At 33.4% G+C, this 16,947-nt stretch overlaps 1 protein-coding gene across 3 annotated transcripts in view; it reads right to left on the bottom strand.

Annotated features, from left to right (window-relative positions):
- Positions 1-4,451: 4,451 nt before the first annotated feature.
- The window catches only part of vil1 (villin 1), a 43,010-nt gene continuing 30,514 nt past the window's right edge, over positions 4,452-16,947 (bottom strand). Inside the window, 8 exon segments of one of the 3 annotated variants that reach the window (NM_200238.1) lie at positions 4,452-5,225; positions 7,277-7,432; positions 8,260-8,328; positions 9,517-9,705; positions 9,790-9,934; positions 13,148-13,293; positions 13,398-13,577; positions 15,302-15,460. In NM_200238.1, the coding sequence (NP_956532.1) occupies positions 5,112-5,225; positions 7,277-7,432; positions 8,260-8,328; positions 9,517-9,705; positions 9,790-9,934; positions 13,148-13,293; positions 13,398-13,577; positions 15,302-15,460 (1,158 nt within the window). In that variant the 3' untranslated portion in view covers positions 4,452-5,111. 3 annotated transcript variants of the gene reach the window in all.

The raw sequence follows: 16,947 nt of genomic DNA on the forward strand, positions 1-16,947 counted from the left end.
CTCAGACCTAATTATGAAGTTAGCTGTTTACGAAAGTACCTTACACTTCAAAACTCTTCAAAATAACTAATTTCTAAACAGATAAACTAATGCTGAAGAAAATGTTTGAAAGAAAATTACTTCCCTTAAGTCAGATTCAACTTAAAAAGTCATCTTGTGTTGCTGAAGCTACTGCAATAAGCATAGGTATGTGCTTGCATTATTCTCACAAAAGTTTTATTTCTGAATGATATATAGTGTACTTCTTATTTTTAGTTAACATTTGTTCATAATCATTGTGTGTTTTTGTGTAAACTAGCTTACCATTTCTGCTGAAAAGTTCTAACAGACCTAATCTTGTTTGTTGATCTTACAGGTCAGCCTGGCTAGTTAAAATTTTCTGCTAAAAGCTGCTTGAAGTCCATTTATATCAGTTTCTAATCAGCCTGGCATAAAAAAACAGTAAAATTGTTTAATATTTTTATTATATATATATATATATATATATATATACATATATATATATATATATATATATATATATATATATATATATATATATATATATATATATAATAATAATAATAAATATATTAAACAATTTTACTGTATTTTATGCCAGGCATATTAGAAACTGATCAACAAAATTCCAACACTATAAAACCAACAGTCAACTTTATTAAATGAAATAAGTGTAGTTAACTCAATTTACTAAAAGTTAATTCTGCTCATTTAAAAAGAGCTTGAACTTAGTGTTGAAGATAATGAGTTAATTAAATACCACAATATTTCAACATAAATGGAGTAAGTTCACATTACTCATAGGTTTTTAACTCAAATGGTTTGTCACAATCGGTTTCCTCAAACCTTAAACTTATTGGGTTTTATAGTGAAAGAAAAATTTAGTAGCTATAGTTTTAATTAGATTTCGTTACTTGTTTAAATGCTCATCAGTTTACAATTATTGGTTATTGATTACAATGCATTCACACATTAATGGTTAAATGCACGGTATATAATTTCAGCACCGATATCGCAATGTGCAAATTTGCAATAGTTACATTGGAAGATATGCAATGCTGAGTCTGAATTATAGTTGACCAGGGGCTAGAGAACTGTATTTAAATACTGTATTCATGTGGAATTTATATGATTTATGCAAAAACAAACAAACAAACAAACAAAAAAACTAATTTAATAATACTTTTACTTGTTTTAATACAAAGCAATATTTTCACTTGATTTAAAATTTTTTTGGATATTTAGACTAGAAACAAGACAAAGCCAAGTCAGATTGCCAAGTTTTTTTGCATTTTGATTATTAAATTCCTGTGCAGAACTGTGTTTTAGGAAATATGAGTTTACTGTATTTAGCAATACAGTTTACATTAATATTTAAACGGGGATAATAAAATTAGTGTAAAAGTACTCACTTTGGCAAAATACTACCAAGTGTAGCTAAAATAATAGGATGTAATTGTAATTTGAATAAGCAGGGTTTTTACATGTTTTGTGTGCGCGTGTGTGTGTGTGTGTGTGTGTGTGTGTGTGTGTGTGTGTGTGTGTGTGTGTGTGCCTGAGTGTGAGGACTTTTGAGAGTAAAAAAAAATGCAACACAAAGTTTTCAGTTTAATCATTCTTAAACATACCATTAAAAATAAGCACAAATCCTGAACATTCACGATGACATATAGCATATTAGTCATGTTTTCTTTGTCATTTTACCTGTATGTGAAACTGGGCGTGTGGGGCGTGAGCGTAATAACAGGGTAATTTGTGTTGGATTTTACAAATCTGGATTAAAAAGTCAACAATCCCTGCTGAAAGACAGTTCTTACCCACCTAGTCTCTTTGTTTGCCTTTGCTATTGTCAAGTCAGACAGACTGCTTAAAGATGTCTTGGAGAACAGTCTTGTTTATTATTTGTTGTTGTAAAGAATTGCAGAAATGTAGGCCAAAAGTATTTCATTGTCTATACATTGCATGACTCATGCATTACATTGCTGACATCCCTCAAGTAAATGACACTTCTAATGCCACATTTCCATCTTCTCATACGGTAAAAAAACGAAAACAAGACAACAGCTCGGGTGAAAAAACAATGTAAGTAAAGCACAAAACAGACGCAATGTCCACACTCAGACATAAATGCTGCTTAAGATTATTTTCAATTTCAAAATTTCAACCATCAGGTCTTAAGCACTGCTTACTGTGCCGTTTCAGAGATACATTTAGGAAATCCGAAAAGATTCATGTAATCTTACTGTACAATGTAAATAATTCTGTGTTCCACACAGTCGATTTGTGTTGGTAAAGCATGAAGGAATTAAGTTAACCAAATTTATTTATTTATTTTTTTTACAAATTTATGTGGATTGGACATAAAACAATGAAGTTGTCTAAAGCAAAATCAGGAATTGTGTTGTTTTAGCTCATTTTAAATAAGTAGTTTTAAGAAACGTACAGCATACATAATTTTTTTTCAGTATAAGCTCATATCTGTGGTCTTTGATTGTTGGATTGACATGTTCACCAACAGCTGCTTAAAGACTATTGCGATCAAATTTTCTCTTCGATACAGACACGCAAGAAAACTCACCTGGAGTTTGACATCATCCATGCATGACACTTTAACTATCCCTCATTGATTCCTCACACCAAACGTAGGCTATTTGAAATTGCCTACTACTAGGTTCTTCATTTGAGTTTGAACTTCACTACTGTTAGAATAGTATGCTCTATATCAGAGGTGGGCAAACTCGGTCCTGCTACTACTACTAGTTTACGTAGCTACAACACTAATCAAACTCACCTAAACATCCCAAGAAGTGTCTTCAAGATCACTAGAAATCTATAAGCAGGTGTGTTTGATTAGACTTGCAGCTAAACTGTGCAGGACACCAGCCTTCCAGGACCTAGTTTGCCCACCCCTGTTCTATATAGTATGAGTAGTATTCACCCTTAGTTACCCCTCTATGTTAAAATTTTACACTGGTACTGCATAAGTCAATGCTAGATAATTTTATAGTTATATAAAATGTAATATAATTAATGCAGTAAACATTCATTCATTCATTCATTCAATCATTCATTTTCGGCTTAGTCCCTTTATTAATCTGGGGTCCCCACGGTGGAAAGAACCACCAACTTATCCAGCATATGTTTTATACAGTGGATGCCCTTCCAGCTGCAAACCATTACTGGCAAACATCCATACACACTCATTCACAGCCACACACTATGGACAATTTTGCTTACCCATTTCACCTATACCACGTCTTTGGACTTGTGGGGGACACTGGAGCACCCAGAGGAAACCCACTCGAACACAGGGAGAACATGCAAACTCCACATAGAAATGCCACCTGACCCAGCCAAGGCTCGAACCTGTGACCTTCTTGCTGTGAGGTGATCGTGATACCCACTGCGCCACCGTGACACCACAGTAAATATTTTAAAATTTAATTAATCATTTAAAACATTAATCTTCCTTCGGCTTAATCCCTTATTTATCAGGGGTCACCACAGTGGAATGAACCACCAACTATTCAAGCATATGTTTTTATGAATTGAATAAACTAAATTGGCCGTAGTGTACGAGTGTGTGTGCGAATAAGTGTGTATAAGTGTTTTCCAGTACTGGTTTGTGGCTGGAAGGACATCCGCTGTGTAAAACCTATGCTGGAATAGTTGGTGGTTCATACCACTGTGGCAACCTCCAAAATAAGACTAAGCCAAAGGAAAATTAATGATTTACTTTTACTTTTTGTAAATGCTTACCTAATGATTTCTTCAAATTTTATAACATATTTTAAATATAATATTATATAGCACCATAGTCTCATATTAATCTGATTATCTGTCAACAAAATGTATTAATTATATTTAATTTATATATTTATTACCCTTTATATTAAACAATGTTCATGGAAGAGAGCTTTCCAAAGAACTTTCTTTGGAAAAAAGATCGCTTTTTATCTTCTCCACGCAAAGATGGCAGATTTCCCAAACAATCAGTAGGCTGACTTAATACAACTCATTCACAAGCTGTGATCACTAAGCTATTTGGTAACACTTTATTTTGTTGGTCCGTTTGAATATTAATAGACTGTTTGCATACTATCTGTTGATATGCACATTTAACATGCATTTAACTGACCATAAAAAACTTTGCTAGTACATGTCAACTTACCCTAAACCTGACCCCAACCCTTACCCAAACCTAACACTCTACTTATAATCTAATGAGAATTAATTTTAATGTAACTTAAATAAAAAAAAAAACGGACCATAAAAATAAAGTGTGACCCGCTATTTAAATAGGAACTGTTCCTGTGACAACTATGGTTATGTTTTTAATAAATTAAGCTTCAAACTTGCCTTGGGGCCACAAGACAGGTTTTATGATGTTCTATTGAATTTATGCATACGTTAATGTATAATACTTGAATTAGCAAAGAGGCAACAAAAGATTTTCCATCATAATGTCTTTTCATGTTTATTGACTTTTCCATTAGACAGGTGGTCTGCCTTTTGTACACAGTAAATGATTAATACCAATGGAAATTACACATTAGACAGTGTGCAGTAGTCTCCGGGTGTCTTTTATAATTAATACTCACTATAAATCATTAATCTCAAATACAACTTGCATCTTAGTTCAAAGATATTAAGTTTTATTGTAGTGCTTAAGCCGCTTCAGTGAGTCGTGGCTTTTTGTCAGTGCTTAAATGTTTCCTCTTGAGATGCTTTAAGGAAAAGCAAGTAAAAAGGAAAGGAAATTAAACTGGAAGTTCGCCATGCTACATCAATACAAATCTGTGTAAAAAAAAAAAGATAGATCTGCAGACTTCATTTTCCCAATATCATCCATTTTCCTGTTTAAAAGTTATACTCTAAGGTAATTAATTCTGCTTTATAATGTTGACTTTAAATATGTCAATTTCAGATAAATCAGTTTGCATGTGCAAAAAAAGAGAAATGTTTAAATAAAGGAATTATATGTAAACATCTTAAAAACTCTAAAAGGAAATTTAGTTGTTTTTGCATGGCACCTCTACTAGAATTCATACAGTTTAACATGAGAGCAAGTCTGTTTTGTGGCACGGGGATGTATTTGTGCACATTTGTGCCTAAAACAGGCCCTTTTCTTTCTTTAGATTCAGTTGCTTCCAGGATGGCATGGCATAGAAATTCATCCGAGATATCCCCATGGCCAGGGCAAAGTCATCGTCTGAGAGGTAGTCCTGCATCAATGAAAGAGGCGTGTGTTAGTGTTATTACAGGCTGGATTTTATGAAAACTTACGAAGGTTACATTTCACCCCCAAAATCATAGACCGTAAACAAGTGTGACCTTTTTAGTAGTTAGATGATATTATTATTTTATTTAAATGAGAAAATTTAAGGAATTTACTACCGTAATGTATTCTGAATCGTAAAAGTATTAAATAACAACTACCAAAGCATTAAGGCCACAATCCCAAACAAAAGTCTTAAAAAACAATTAATTTTCTTTAAAAGTTATAAAATTGATCTCACACCATAACATGATCTTATAGTATTTATTTATTTATTATTTATTTCTGTGATGTAGTCCTGTGGTAATGAAAGAGGTGTGTGTTAATTTTATTATTGGCTGAATTTCATGAAAAACCAAGGTTACAGTTGTAGACCAAAAAGAAGTGTGACATTTTTAGAAGTTTCACTATTTTCTATTTAGAAAATTAAAGGCATTTACTACCATCATGTATAATGATGATAATAGTAATAATGAATGTAAAATCAAAATGTGAAGTCAGGAAAATAATAATTAATTATAATGACAGTAAGGCCACAATCCAATATATATATATATATATATATATATATATATATATATATATATATATATATATATATATATATATATATATATAACAAATATATATATATATATATATATATAACAAATATATATATATATATATATATATATATATATATATATATATATATATATATATATATACAAATAACAAATAATACAAATAATAATAAAGTATATTAAAATACACTATTACACTATACACTACAAAATACAGTTGTACTCTTACATACATAACAACAAAACCATACAAAACTATTTGATTATATAGATCTTAAATTTATATATAGTTTGTATCATATACATGTATATTTTACATGTATATTTTTTTCTAAATATATACACACACTCTCAAAAATATGGATGCATGTGTATATTTATAAATAGTAAATATTTATTTAATAACTTAATTTATTAAACTTTATTTAACTATACACAGCAAACACATGTATTATGTCTAATAAACAAACTTAAAAAAAAATAATACATAATAAAACTAACTTTGATTTTGGATGTGATTAATCTTTGTCCAGCATTATTTGGCATGTTCAAAAAAAAGGTTGGCTGTGTTTTAACAAAATGATTATGTCTTGATGTTTTTCTTAAATATTAAAAAAACAGTCCAATAATGCAATTTATTATATGCCATTCAGTGTAGAATCTAAAGGCCTTTTTGAAATCATATAAAAAGCTAAATTACTCCTAACTACATTGCAAAATATATCTGTAAATTGACAGTTTAATATTTTGTGATTCATGGTTTTTTTTTTTAAATTCACTTATTTAGGCTTTTATATTGCATTATGGGGCCTCGATCTTTCTTCTAACCACTTAAAATCTTAAAGTTGGAAAAAGTGACTTATGAACAATTTGAATAGTTTAAAGTGATAGATTGTCTGGGTTAATATTATGCTGCAAAAAAATTCTGTGATTTTTCTAAACTTATTTTATTTCTTAATATCATGTTTCAAACTGCTAAAATGTCAGTAAAAGTAGAATTTGCAACATCAAAAGCTGACAGAGCAGAGGTCAACATCCCATAATGCAATTCACAATCGTAAATACACGGAAAACACAAAATATGTAAACTGGTAATTAACAGATGCTTGTTTACAGTGCAGATATTTAGTTCATCTTTTTTATTGTGTGGTAATTTAAGTCATAAAATAAAGATATTTAGTAAAATGCTTATTCGTGATAATTCTTTGGTCATTTAGTTTAACGCCAATTTTGTCCAATCGTATTGTGGATCAGGGTGGAATTTTCCAAAAATGATAATGCTCACATTTTAGTATCTATTCACTTTATTTAATTTTATTATGAATCAACTACGCTTATTATGTATCTGTAAATATTTCTTATAGCATTAAAATGTAATTGTTTGGCAACCTTTTCTTCATTTCAAGTGTGTACAGTATGTTAGAAAGTTCACCTCTTTTCTTGTGGGGTCGACTCCCTCAGGCAGGTCTTCTGTCTGAACGTTCACCAGCTTCTCTGCAGGAAAGGTTTGTGTTACAGGACGGGGCATCGAACCTCCTTGAGTTGAGTTACTTGAGTTGGTTTGGTTTGAGGATGGTTGGGTCAGATCCTGCACACAAGACATTTTCACGTGTTCATTTATGAATCTGGCAGGTGTTTTGTGCACAAATCAAACATCTTAAAGAACATTCAATGTATATTATATTAGTTTGTTTATTAGTTCAATCAGTGTTTTCCAACCCTGTTCCTGGAGGCACACTAACACTTCATATTTTGGATGTCATCCTTATCTGATCCATTAAGTTCAGGTTTTGGAGTCTATTCTAATATTCAGATGAGTTGAATTTGTGTTTAATATGGAAGAGGTTAAAATTTTGTACTGTTGGGAAACACTGGGTTAAATTAGTTTCTATTTCAGAGGTCGCCACAGCAGAATGAACAGCCAACTATATTTTATAAAGCGAATGCCTTTCCAGCCGCAACCCATCACTGGGAAACACCCATACACACCCTCACATTCACACACACACACACACACACACACACACACACACACACACAAACACACACACACACACACACACACACACACACACACACACACACACACACACACACACACACACACACACACACACACACTCATACATCATGGCCAATTTTGTTTATTTAATTCACTTCTACTGCATGTCTTTGGGCTGTGGGGGAGACTGGAGCACCTGAAGGAAACCCATATGAACACAGGGAGAACATGCAAACTCCACACAGAAATGCCAACTGGCCCAGGCAGGACTTAAACCAGGGACCTTCTTGCTGTAAGGTGATATTGCCAACCACTGAGCCACCGTGCTCCCCTGAGTTAGATTATAAAACCAATTCCAATTGCTATTATCTGCTAGCCCTGTCCAAAAAAGAAGAAGAAGAAAAAGAACCTACCACAGTAATTTTGATAACATCAGTTGCATCCCCAAGCTCTGCTTTAAGCTGGTCGTAAGATTTCCCTTCCTAAAAAAGGATAAAAAAAGAAAAAAAAAAAACATTTATGACTGTGCCATACATTGCTGTGTTTGGTAAGTTACTTCAAATAAAGTTATACATTACAAATTCAATCATAAAAATTGTATTTAAATTACTATTATCTGAAAAGTGATTTAATTGCTCCATAAGTAATTTTTATTACTTGCATCAATACTACCTAAAATGCATATAAAACTTTTTAATTTTTTTACATTTGCATCACGCAGGGCCTTTTAACTTTATTGAAAAAGAGTTATACTAAAGTAAGATAAAAAATTATCTGCCCTCTTGTGATTTTTTTTTTACCAGGTGCTTTTTAATGTATAGATTTTTTTTTTAATTTAACACATTTTTAAACAATAGTTTTAATTATTTATTTCTAATTTCTAATGATGAAATAACATAATATTAGACTAGTCATTTTGCAAGATACTAGTATTCATCTTGCAATTGCAATTTAAAGGCTTAATCAGGTTAATTAGGTTAACTTGGCAAGTTAGGTTAATTACAGTAGGGAAGTTATTATAGGTTTGTTTATAGCCAAGGAAGCTAATAATATTGTCACAAATGCCATAGATGTAGCATTTTAGCATTTGCAGATCGCTGGAGAACTACAAATCTGCCACTTTAATGAACTACAGTTCCCATTATGCACTTCACTCACACACCTGGCCCAGATTCCCCGTGATTGAGAGCACACACAGCTGAAGCTGTTCAGGACTAATCAGATGGACTATAAACACAGCATACACGCGCGTGCACACTTACGCATGGCTGAGTCTTGAGCATTTCCTAGCGTTTTTCCTTGTCTTGCATTTTGTGCTTTTGGACCCTTGCTCATGTATCTAAAACTTGACTAAACTTCACTTCACAATTATAGACCTTAAATTAAAAAAAAAAACTGCCAAGCTAAAAGAAATAAGATTTTATCCAGAAGAATAAGAAAGTTTATTCTCCATTATTCATCAATTTGGAAATATAAAAAAAAAAGAATAAAAATTTCACTGAAGGGCTAATCATTTTGCCTTTAACTGTATATAAGTGCAAAACAATTTAAATAAATGACACCATATTCAAAAAAATTTAGCTTTTCAGCAGATAATTAATTTAATTACAATAACTGTTTACACCCAAGACTGTGATGTAAGCAGTCATATTGAAAGAGAGTAAACTTACACTCCACTTTTGTGGGTCCCAGGCGTGGAACCATCCTGTAAAGGTGGGTGGTTCAAAACCTTGTTTCACCACAAGAACAGGTGTATCCAGGTCACGGCCAGCAGGGTGGGACTTCAGATACTCCTGTGCTGTAACCACCGCTTCACGCTTCTCTGTGTCATTGGCACCTTTTCCGATCCACAGGTACACCTGGATGAACATAAACGTGCTATGATTTCAAGGGGTCTAACTGATTTAAAAAACTGCAAAAAAACATCTACATCCGACATTCACCTGATCCCAGATGTCCAGCAACATCACGTCATCCTCATCCAGGTCATCCTGGTTGAAGTTTGTGATCTCTGTTGCTATGAAGCGTCCTGTCTGGTTGGAGCACTCAAACAACCGGGGCGTGATACTGATGTTTTCATCCTGAAGTCTGAAAACAGGAGAAGATAATATCTGTCAAAACACCATATGAAGAGTTCAGATGCAAAAACCTCTCAATGCCACCTAAAATGTTCTTCTATGTATGTCTCCAATGTTTATATGCTGTTAGTTGACTTTAAATGCAATAAAAAATAACCTATTCATCAACATAACAGTGGAATATCTGCTACACAAGGAAATTTTTTTTTTAAGTATTTAAGAAGAAGATTTTGATGGCACTTAGAAGCTTTTGCATCTGGACTCTCCATATTTATCTTTTGCAAATAAAACAATCACAAAATTCATCCCCTGATACCAAACCCTATTTAAAAAAGTATTCTGTGTTTTTCATGCGAGGAACGCTATACCTAGAAACCTGTAATCATTGACTTCCACAGTATATGAAAAACAATACTGTGGATGTCAATGGTTACAGGTTTCCAACTTTTTTTTGTATATCTATCAACCACTCAAAATGGTTAAAACAATTAAAATGTGAGTAAATCATGACAGAATTTTAAATTTTGCATGGACTATACCTTCAACCACAAAGTGTGTTATACCTTAAATATTTTAAGTAGTTTAAAGCAACAGGTTTCAACATTGCATTTTTTTGTGCAATTTGCTTGTTACAGCTTACTGATGGGTAGAATCATGTATTCATCTAATGTGGATTTACACTGAGGAATTCAACAAAAACTGTTGAATTAATGCAAACTGATAGCGTCAATAAGAGCTTAAATGTTTATTTTACTGTACTACAAATGTGTCTTTAGTAAGTGAGTTTCCCCTACAGTCCAAAGACATGCACTATAGGTGAACTGAATACACTAAATTGCCATGATTGTGTGTGTGAATGAGAGTGTGTATAGGTGTTTCCCAGTGCTGAGTTGCGGCCTGAAGAGCATCTGCTGTGTAAAAACAAGTGCTGGAATGGTTGGTGGTTAATTCTGCTGTGCCGACCTCTGATAAATCAGAGACCAAGCCAAAGGAAAATCAATAAATGAGTGAATGAATAAGATTGTAAGTTATCTTTAATGATTGTAATGTTTTCTTCAGAGCCTGTTGCACTGTTGTCTGATTCACTCTGTCTACAACAGGGGTGCCCAAACTTTTTCTTATGAAGGGGCAATAACCAAACTTAAAGATAACAAAGGTAAATATAACTGCCATGGGTAAATACCTAATTTATTTAATACTGTTTAAAATAACTAGAAAACATTGCTTTATATTAACTTATACAGAATATTTTTAATATTTTATAATTAACTTATTACAGTCAAAACAGAAACATTTTTTCATTTATAACATTACAGAGTTACATTAGTTTTGATTTGGTCGCCAATGTCTTCTGCATAGTCCTCTATTTGTCGAGGGGCAGTATTTGCGTTTTACAAACTCAGATTCATTCATTCATTTTCTTTTCGGCTTAGTCCCTTTATTAATCTGGGGTCGCCACAGCGGAATGAACCGCCAACTTATCCAGCATATGTTGTACACAGCGCCCTTCCAGCTGCAATCCATCACAAACACCCATACACACTCATTCACACACATACACTACACTATGGACAATTTAGCTTACCCAATTCACCTGGGGCCTCATGTATCAACGCTGCGTACGCACAAAAACTTTGCGTACGCCAGGTTTGACGCTCAGAATCGCTCACGTTTGGATTTACTAACAATGAACTGAACGTGGGAATGTGCGCAGCTTCTTGGCAGGCGTACGCACATTTTTTGTGCGTGTCTGTTTTATTTCCATTGGCGACTCCTAGAGGCAGTTGTGTTAAATTCCTCTCTACAAAGTGTCTGAGCCTTGCAATGGCAGCTGTATGAGACGGGTTCAGCAGGTATATAAGGTTTCCATACCATACATTTGACCAGCTAAACATTAAAGCACAATTTGCAGCAGTCGCCTGTTTTCCCAATGTAATCTGAGCGATCTACCGCACGCACATTGCTATAAAGACACTATCTGAAGATGAATTTGCATGCGTAAATCAGAAACATTTCCATTTAATAAATGTGCAAATAAAATATGATGCTTATTGATATGAACTTATTGATGATTCCTACTTGTCTTTCTCGTGATAAATAGTTAGCAAAATCTGATATGTAGCAGGGGAAAAAACAAGAAAGAATTCACCAGACGCTGGATTCGAGCCGAGTTCATACCCGAACAAAAATCAATCAATTCATGATCACATGCGTCTTACAAGGTGCGCCACTGAGACTGCTAGAAGTGCTGCAACATTTTACAGATATAAACCACACTATTTCTATCTTTAATGCACTCAGTGCGATGTTCAGACCCAACTGTGTTAACCGCATCAGCTAAACTCTCCCCACTCTATTTTTTTCTTTTGTTGTTAATTCCGGAGAACAAACTTGCAAATAACACCGCTTTTCTCCGGTCTACCTCCGAAAGTAGCACCTCCAATTCACATTCTGTTCAAAGTTTTTCTTTTTCTTGCTTTTGCCGTTGCTTTTTCGTTGGGTTTTTCATTAGCATAGTCATTAGCATATTCATACGGGGGAGGAGGCAGGGAGGGGTTTTGTGCTCGTGCATGTTGCGCTCAGTTTCACGTTCATTCAGATGTACAAAAGAATATGCGTGAGATTCGGCGTAGGCAGTGTTTCATACATCTGAATTTTTTTCTGCGTACGCACATTTACAGCTTTGTGCGTACGCAATGTTTTAGTAAGATTTCCACGCAAGTCTTCGTACATGAGGCCCCTGTATCGCATGTTTTTGGACTTGTGGGGGACACCAGAGCACCCGAAACCCACACAAACAGGAGGAGAACATGCAAACTCCACACAGAAATGCCAACTGACCCAGCCGGCGCTCGAACTAGTGACCTTCTTGCTGTGAGGCGACTGTGCTGCCCACTGCACCACCGTGACGCCCCAACTCAGATTCATTTACATTTAATTAAAACATTTAATTTTAGTTTGCTTTTTTTGTGTCTTAGCAATCTAATGAAATAAAGGTAACTTCAAATTAGAAATGACGAACTCTTTTTAAGGCATTCGTCCCAATCCTTTTTATCATTCTCAGATGGGATAGTGGGCCAAATCAAAGGTTACAATGGGGCCTATTTTGGGCATCTCTGCTCTATAGCATTCTAATTAGTTCATTCTTGAGGTCAGCTTATCAGGATTTGATACAGAGCAACTTGTGGATTCATACAGTAGTGCAAATGTTACTGTACAGTACCTTTTGTTGCTAGCATACTGGGACTTTCCACCTAGATTAACCCAGAAGTCAGCTGGTTCCTGGCCTTCAGCTATGACTTGCTTCTCCCTTTTAGAAATAATGTCAGCTAGAGATTTGGCCATCTCTCTCTCATCTCCACTGCAGCCCTGCAGTATGTCAAATAAACAGGTTAGAGCTCAGAAATATTAGCCCTCTCATACTACAGGATTTCCTTCCGAAGTCTGGTATTTTGAGCATTAATTCTACCAACCTTGCCATACCACAGGTAGCAGCACTTATCCGTGCTGAGCACAAACACATCATTGGAGTTCAGAGAAGATGAGCGTGGAGGCACCTCAGTGGCACGTGTGTTGAACTCGTTCGTACCATGGACATGAAACAATCTAACTGATGGCCGAGATTGGGAGGATCCTTCCCTGGAACTTCCTTCCTATAATTCAATCATAACAGTCACATTAACAAATGAGGTGGGTGCATGAACTGCATGGTGCCAATGTGTAATTTATGCAATGCAAGGTAAAGTTTCCAAAACACTACTGCACTTTTGTTTTGATGAAAAAGTACACTTGTTTAAAACAATTAACAATAAAATAACAATTTTAATAACAATTAAAGTTTTAACACGTCAGGCTATGAGTAGCTTAGTTTTACAAAATGTACATTTTCTAGATGAATATTAATATTTTTGAGGTTGCTTTATGTTATTAGGAATTCATATTACATTTTACACTACTTGCTCCTTTTTAGGAAGTGCAGTCAAATGTACACTTTTGTATCTCATCTAATTATAGGATATGGTCGTTTATGGCAGTAGAATACACAATTAAGATAATATTTCAGTAGAAGTATACCCAAGTCAAGTCAAGTTGCTGCACTGCTATATTTTTAAACAATATCTTTTTAAAGGGATAGATCAGTTAAAAATGAAAATGACCTCATCATGTATTCTCTCTTGTGTGTACCTTGAGTTTCTTTATTCTGTTTAAATGAAAATAAGACATTTTGAAGAATGCTGATTTCTAGCACCAACTGACTTCTGTAGTAGCGAAACAAATGACCATATAGGTCAATGCAACTAGCAACCAGCATTTTTAAAAACAAAATATCTTTATGGAGTCAATCTAGGGCCATATATACTTGCAAAATAAAGGTAAGTATTGAGCAAAACAAAAACAAAAAAAATGCAAATCACCAAAAATCGCAAAACAAAAAATAGTTTTTGAGAAATAAAAAATAATTTAGCTAGCAAAAATAAAGAACCGCAAAGGTAAAATTAAGTTTTGCAAAATAAACCTGAAATTTTCCCCCAAAAAATAAATAAATAAATAAATACCCTACAAAATAGAAATCAAGCAGTGCAAAAAAAAAAAGAAAAAACAAAGCTGTTTTTATACTTTGCACTTCATATTTCTGCACATTTCACTTTGTGACCCTGATTTGTCAAGTGAACTTGGTCATTTACAGCAGGCCCCGGACCTACTGGGCTGTAAGACCACCTCGTTGATACTGCGTCTCCAGGTGATGACTTTACTTAAATGGAGGCAGGTCTGGACCTACTATAAACGCCCAAGTTCCCTTAATTCTGCCCCCTTGTCAAATCATGGCCACAAAGTGGAACACTCAGAAACGTAGCAAACTCACGGTTGATTAAAAAGCAAATCAAAATGAGCATTGCAATTGACTGGATGTGTTTTGTAAAGGTAATGCTATAAAAAAGGTTTTGCAAATATATATATATATATATATATATATATATATATATATATATATATATATATATATATATATATATATATATATATATAATTTTTTTTTTTTTTTTTGGCACTGCTTGATTTTTTTTGCAGCTCTTTTTTTTGTTTGCAAATTTCATTTTTGTTTCTTGAAAATTTATTTTTGCTTTGCAATTTTTGGAGATTTGCATTCACTAATTTATTTTTGCTCAATACTTTGTTTTTTTTTCCATATATCTTCTTTTGTGCTCAACAGAGTAAAGAATCTTAATAAGAGCAAGTGAAGAGTGAATAAATGATGTTTTTTATTTTGGGGGAACTATCTCTTTAAGAAAAAAAATATTTAAGGGAAATGGTTGGGTTAAAGCAAAAGACATTTAAGTATTTCTGTAGAAAGGAAGAAACAGGCTTACAGACCTACCTCATAAACAATCATTTTGCCCTTGAATATGGCCATTAGATGCATGGGCTCCTTTCCCATAGGAACGCGGACCTGCACCGGTTCTCCATTATATTTCTGGTCCAGAATCACAGCCTGATATGCACAGGCTGTCAGCTCTGCTGTGGATGCATGGCGGCCCTGAGATATTATCCACAAAAATGTTAATATTTGTACAGTGCAAATCTGAAAAATAAGCATTGTGCCATCATCACATTTGCTTAATCCAAGGAGACTCTGCATTCACAATGGACATCTTATTTTGATGTGAAATTAATCATAGGTTTCAGAATTCTAATGTGATCTAGCTTGAAACAACCAACTTTAAACACTGTCTGAATAACTGTGTTATAAAAAACATAAGGATGGAAAAGGAGCCAATTTTTTTTTTTTTTTTTTTTTTGAATTTTAGACACCCCTGCTGTCATGAAGTAACTTAAAGAACCATTTAAAATGTTGAGGTCTCTACACAAGCGTTGGGTTCATATTTTAAATAATGCAATCATTTACTCAGAAGGGATGCATTAGATTGATCAAAAGTGGCAAAAACATACAGTTGAAGTCAGAAGTATTAGCCCCCCTGTTTATTTGTTCCCCAACACATTTCTAAGCATAATAGTTTTAATAACTGATTTTTAATAACTGATTTATTTTATTTTTGCCATGGTGACAGTAAATAATATTTTACTAGATATTTTTCAAGACACTTCTATACAGCTTAAAGTGACATTTAAAGGCTTAACTAGGTTAATTAGGTTAACAAGGCAGGTTGGGGAAAAGAGGCAAGTTATTGTATAATGATGGTTTGTTCTGTAGACTATCGAAAAAAATACAGCTATAAGGGGCTAATAACTTTGACCTTGAAATGTTTTTAAAAATGTAAAAACTGCTTTTAATCTAGCCGAAATAAAACAAATAAGACTTTCTCCAGAAGAAAAAATATTATCGGATATACTGTGAAAATTTCCTTCCTCTGTTAAACATCATTTGAGAAATATTTAAAAAAGAAAAAAAAATGTAAGTGGGCCAATAATTCCGATTTCAACTGTATTGAATTTTATATTGATATTTATTGATTTTTTAATACTTCTCGTTACTAAAGATTTTGTATCATAGCTTTCACAAAAAACAAAAAACAAAATTAAGTAGCACTTACAAGCAACTTTCCAACATTGACACTAGAACAATTTCTGTGATTGCTGAATATTCAGCTATCACAGTAATAAATTGTATTAAAAATAATTCATACAGTTCTATTTAAACATCAGTATCTTCACAGTGGAAGTCATCAAAGTTGGATAAACTTACAGAGCAGTGAATGGGAGAGAACTGAAAATATATGTTTTTGTATTTGTATTTGCTAAAATGATAAAAGAAAAATTCCACGATAGTGTTAACATCAAATGTCACCCGCATAGACACTGCATTAAAAACACCTTGCCTAAGCGGTTATTAGTTTTTTTTGTAATTTGATGTAAAGGTCATATAATGCGAAGTATAGCTTTATAATTGTACAAACATTTAGAAAAAAATAAGATATTAAAAATGCATCATTATCATCTTGTGAAAAGGGTTCATTGGTATTTCACAATATTATAGCTTTTTTAGACAACAATAAAAGCAGCCAT

Source organism: Danio rerio, chromosome 9 (assembly GCF_052040795.2).
Source record: "Danio rerio strain M-AB ecotype USA chromosome 9, GRCz13ab, whole genome shotgun sequence".
Taxonomy (NCBI): domain Eukaryota; kingdom Metazoa; phylum Chordata; class Actinopteri; order Cypriniformes; family Danionidae; genus Danio; species Danio rerio.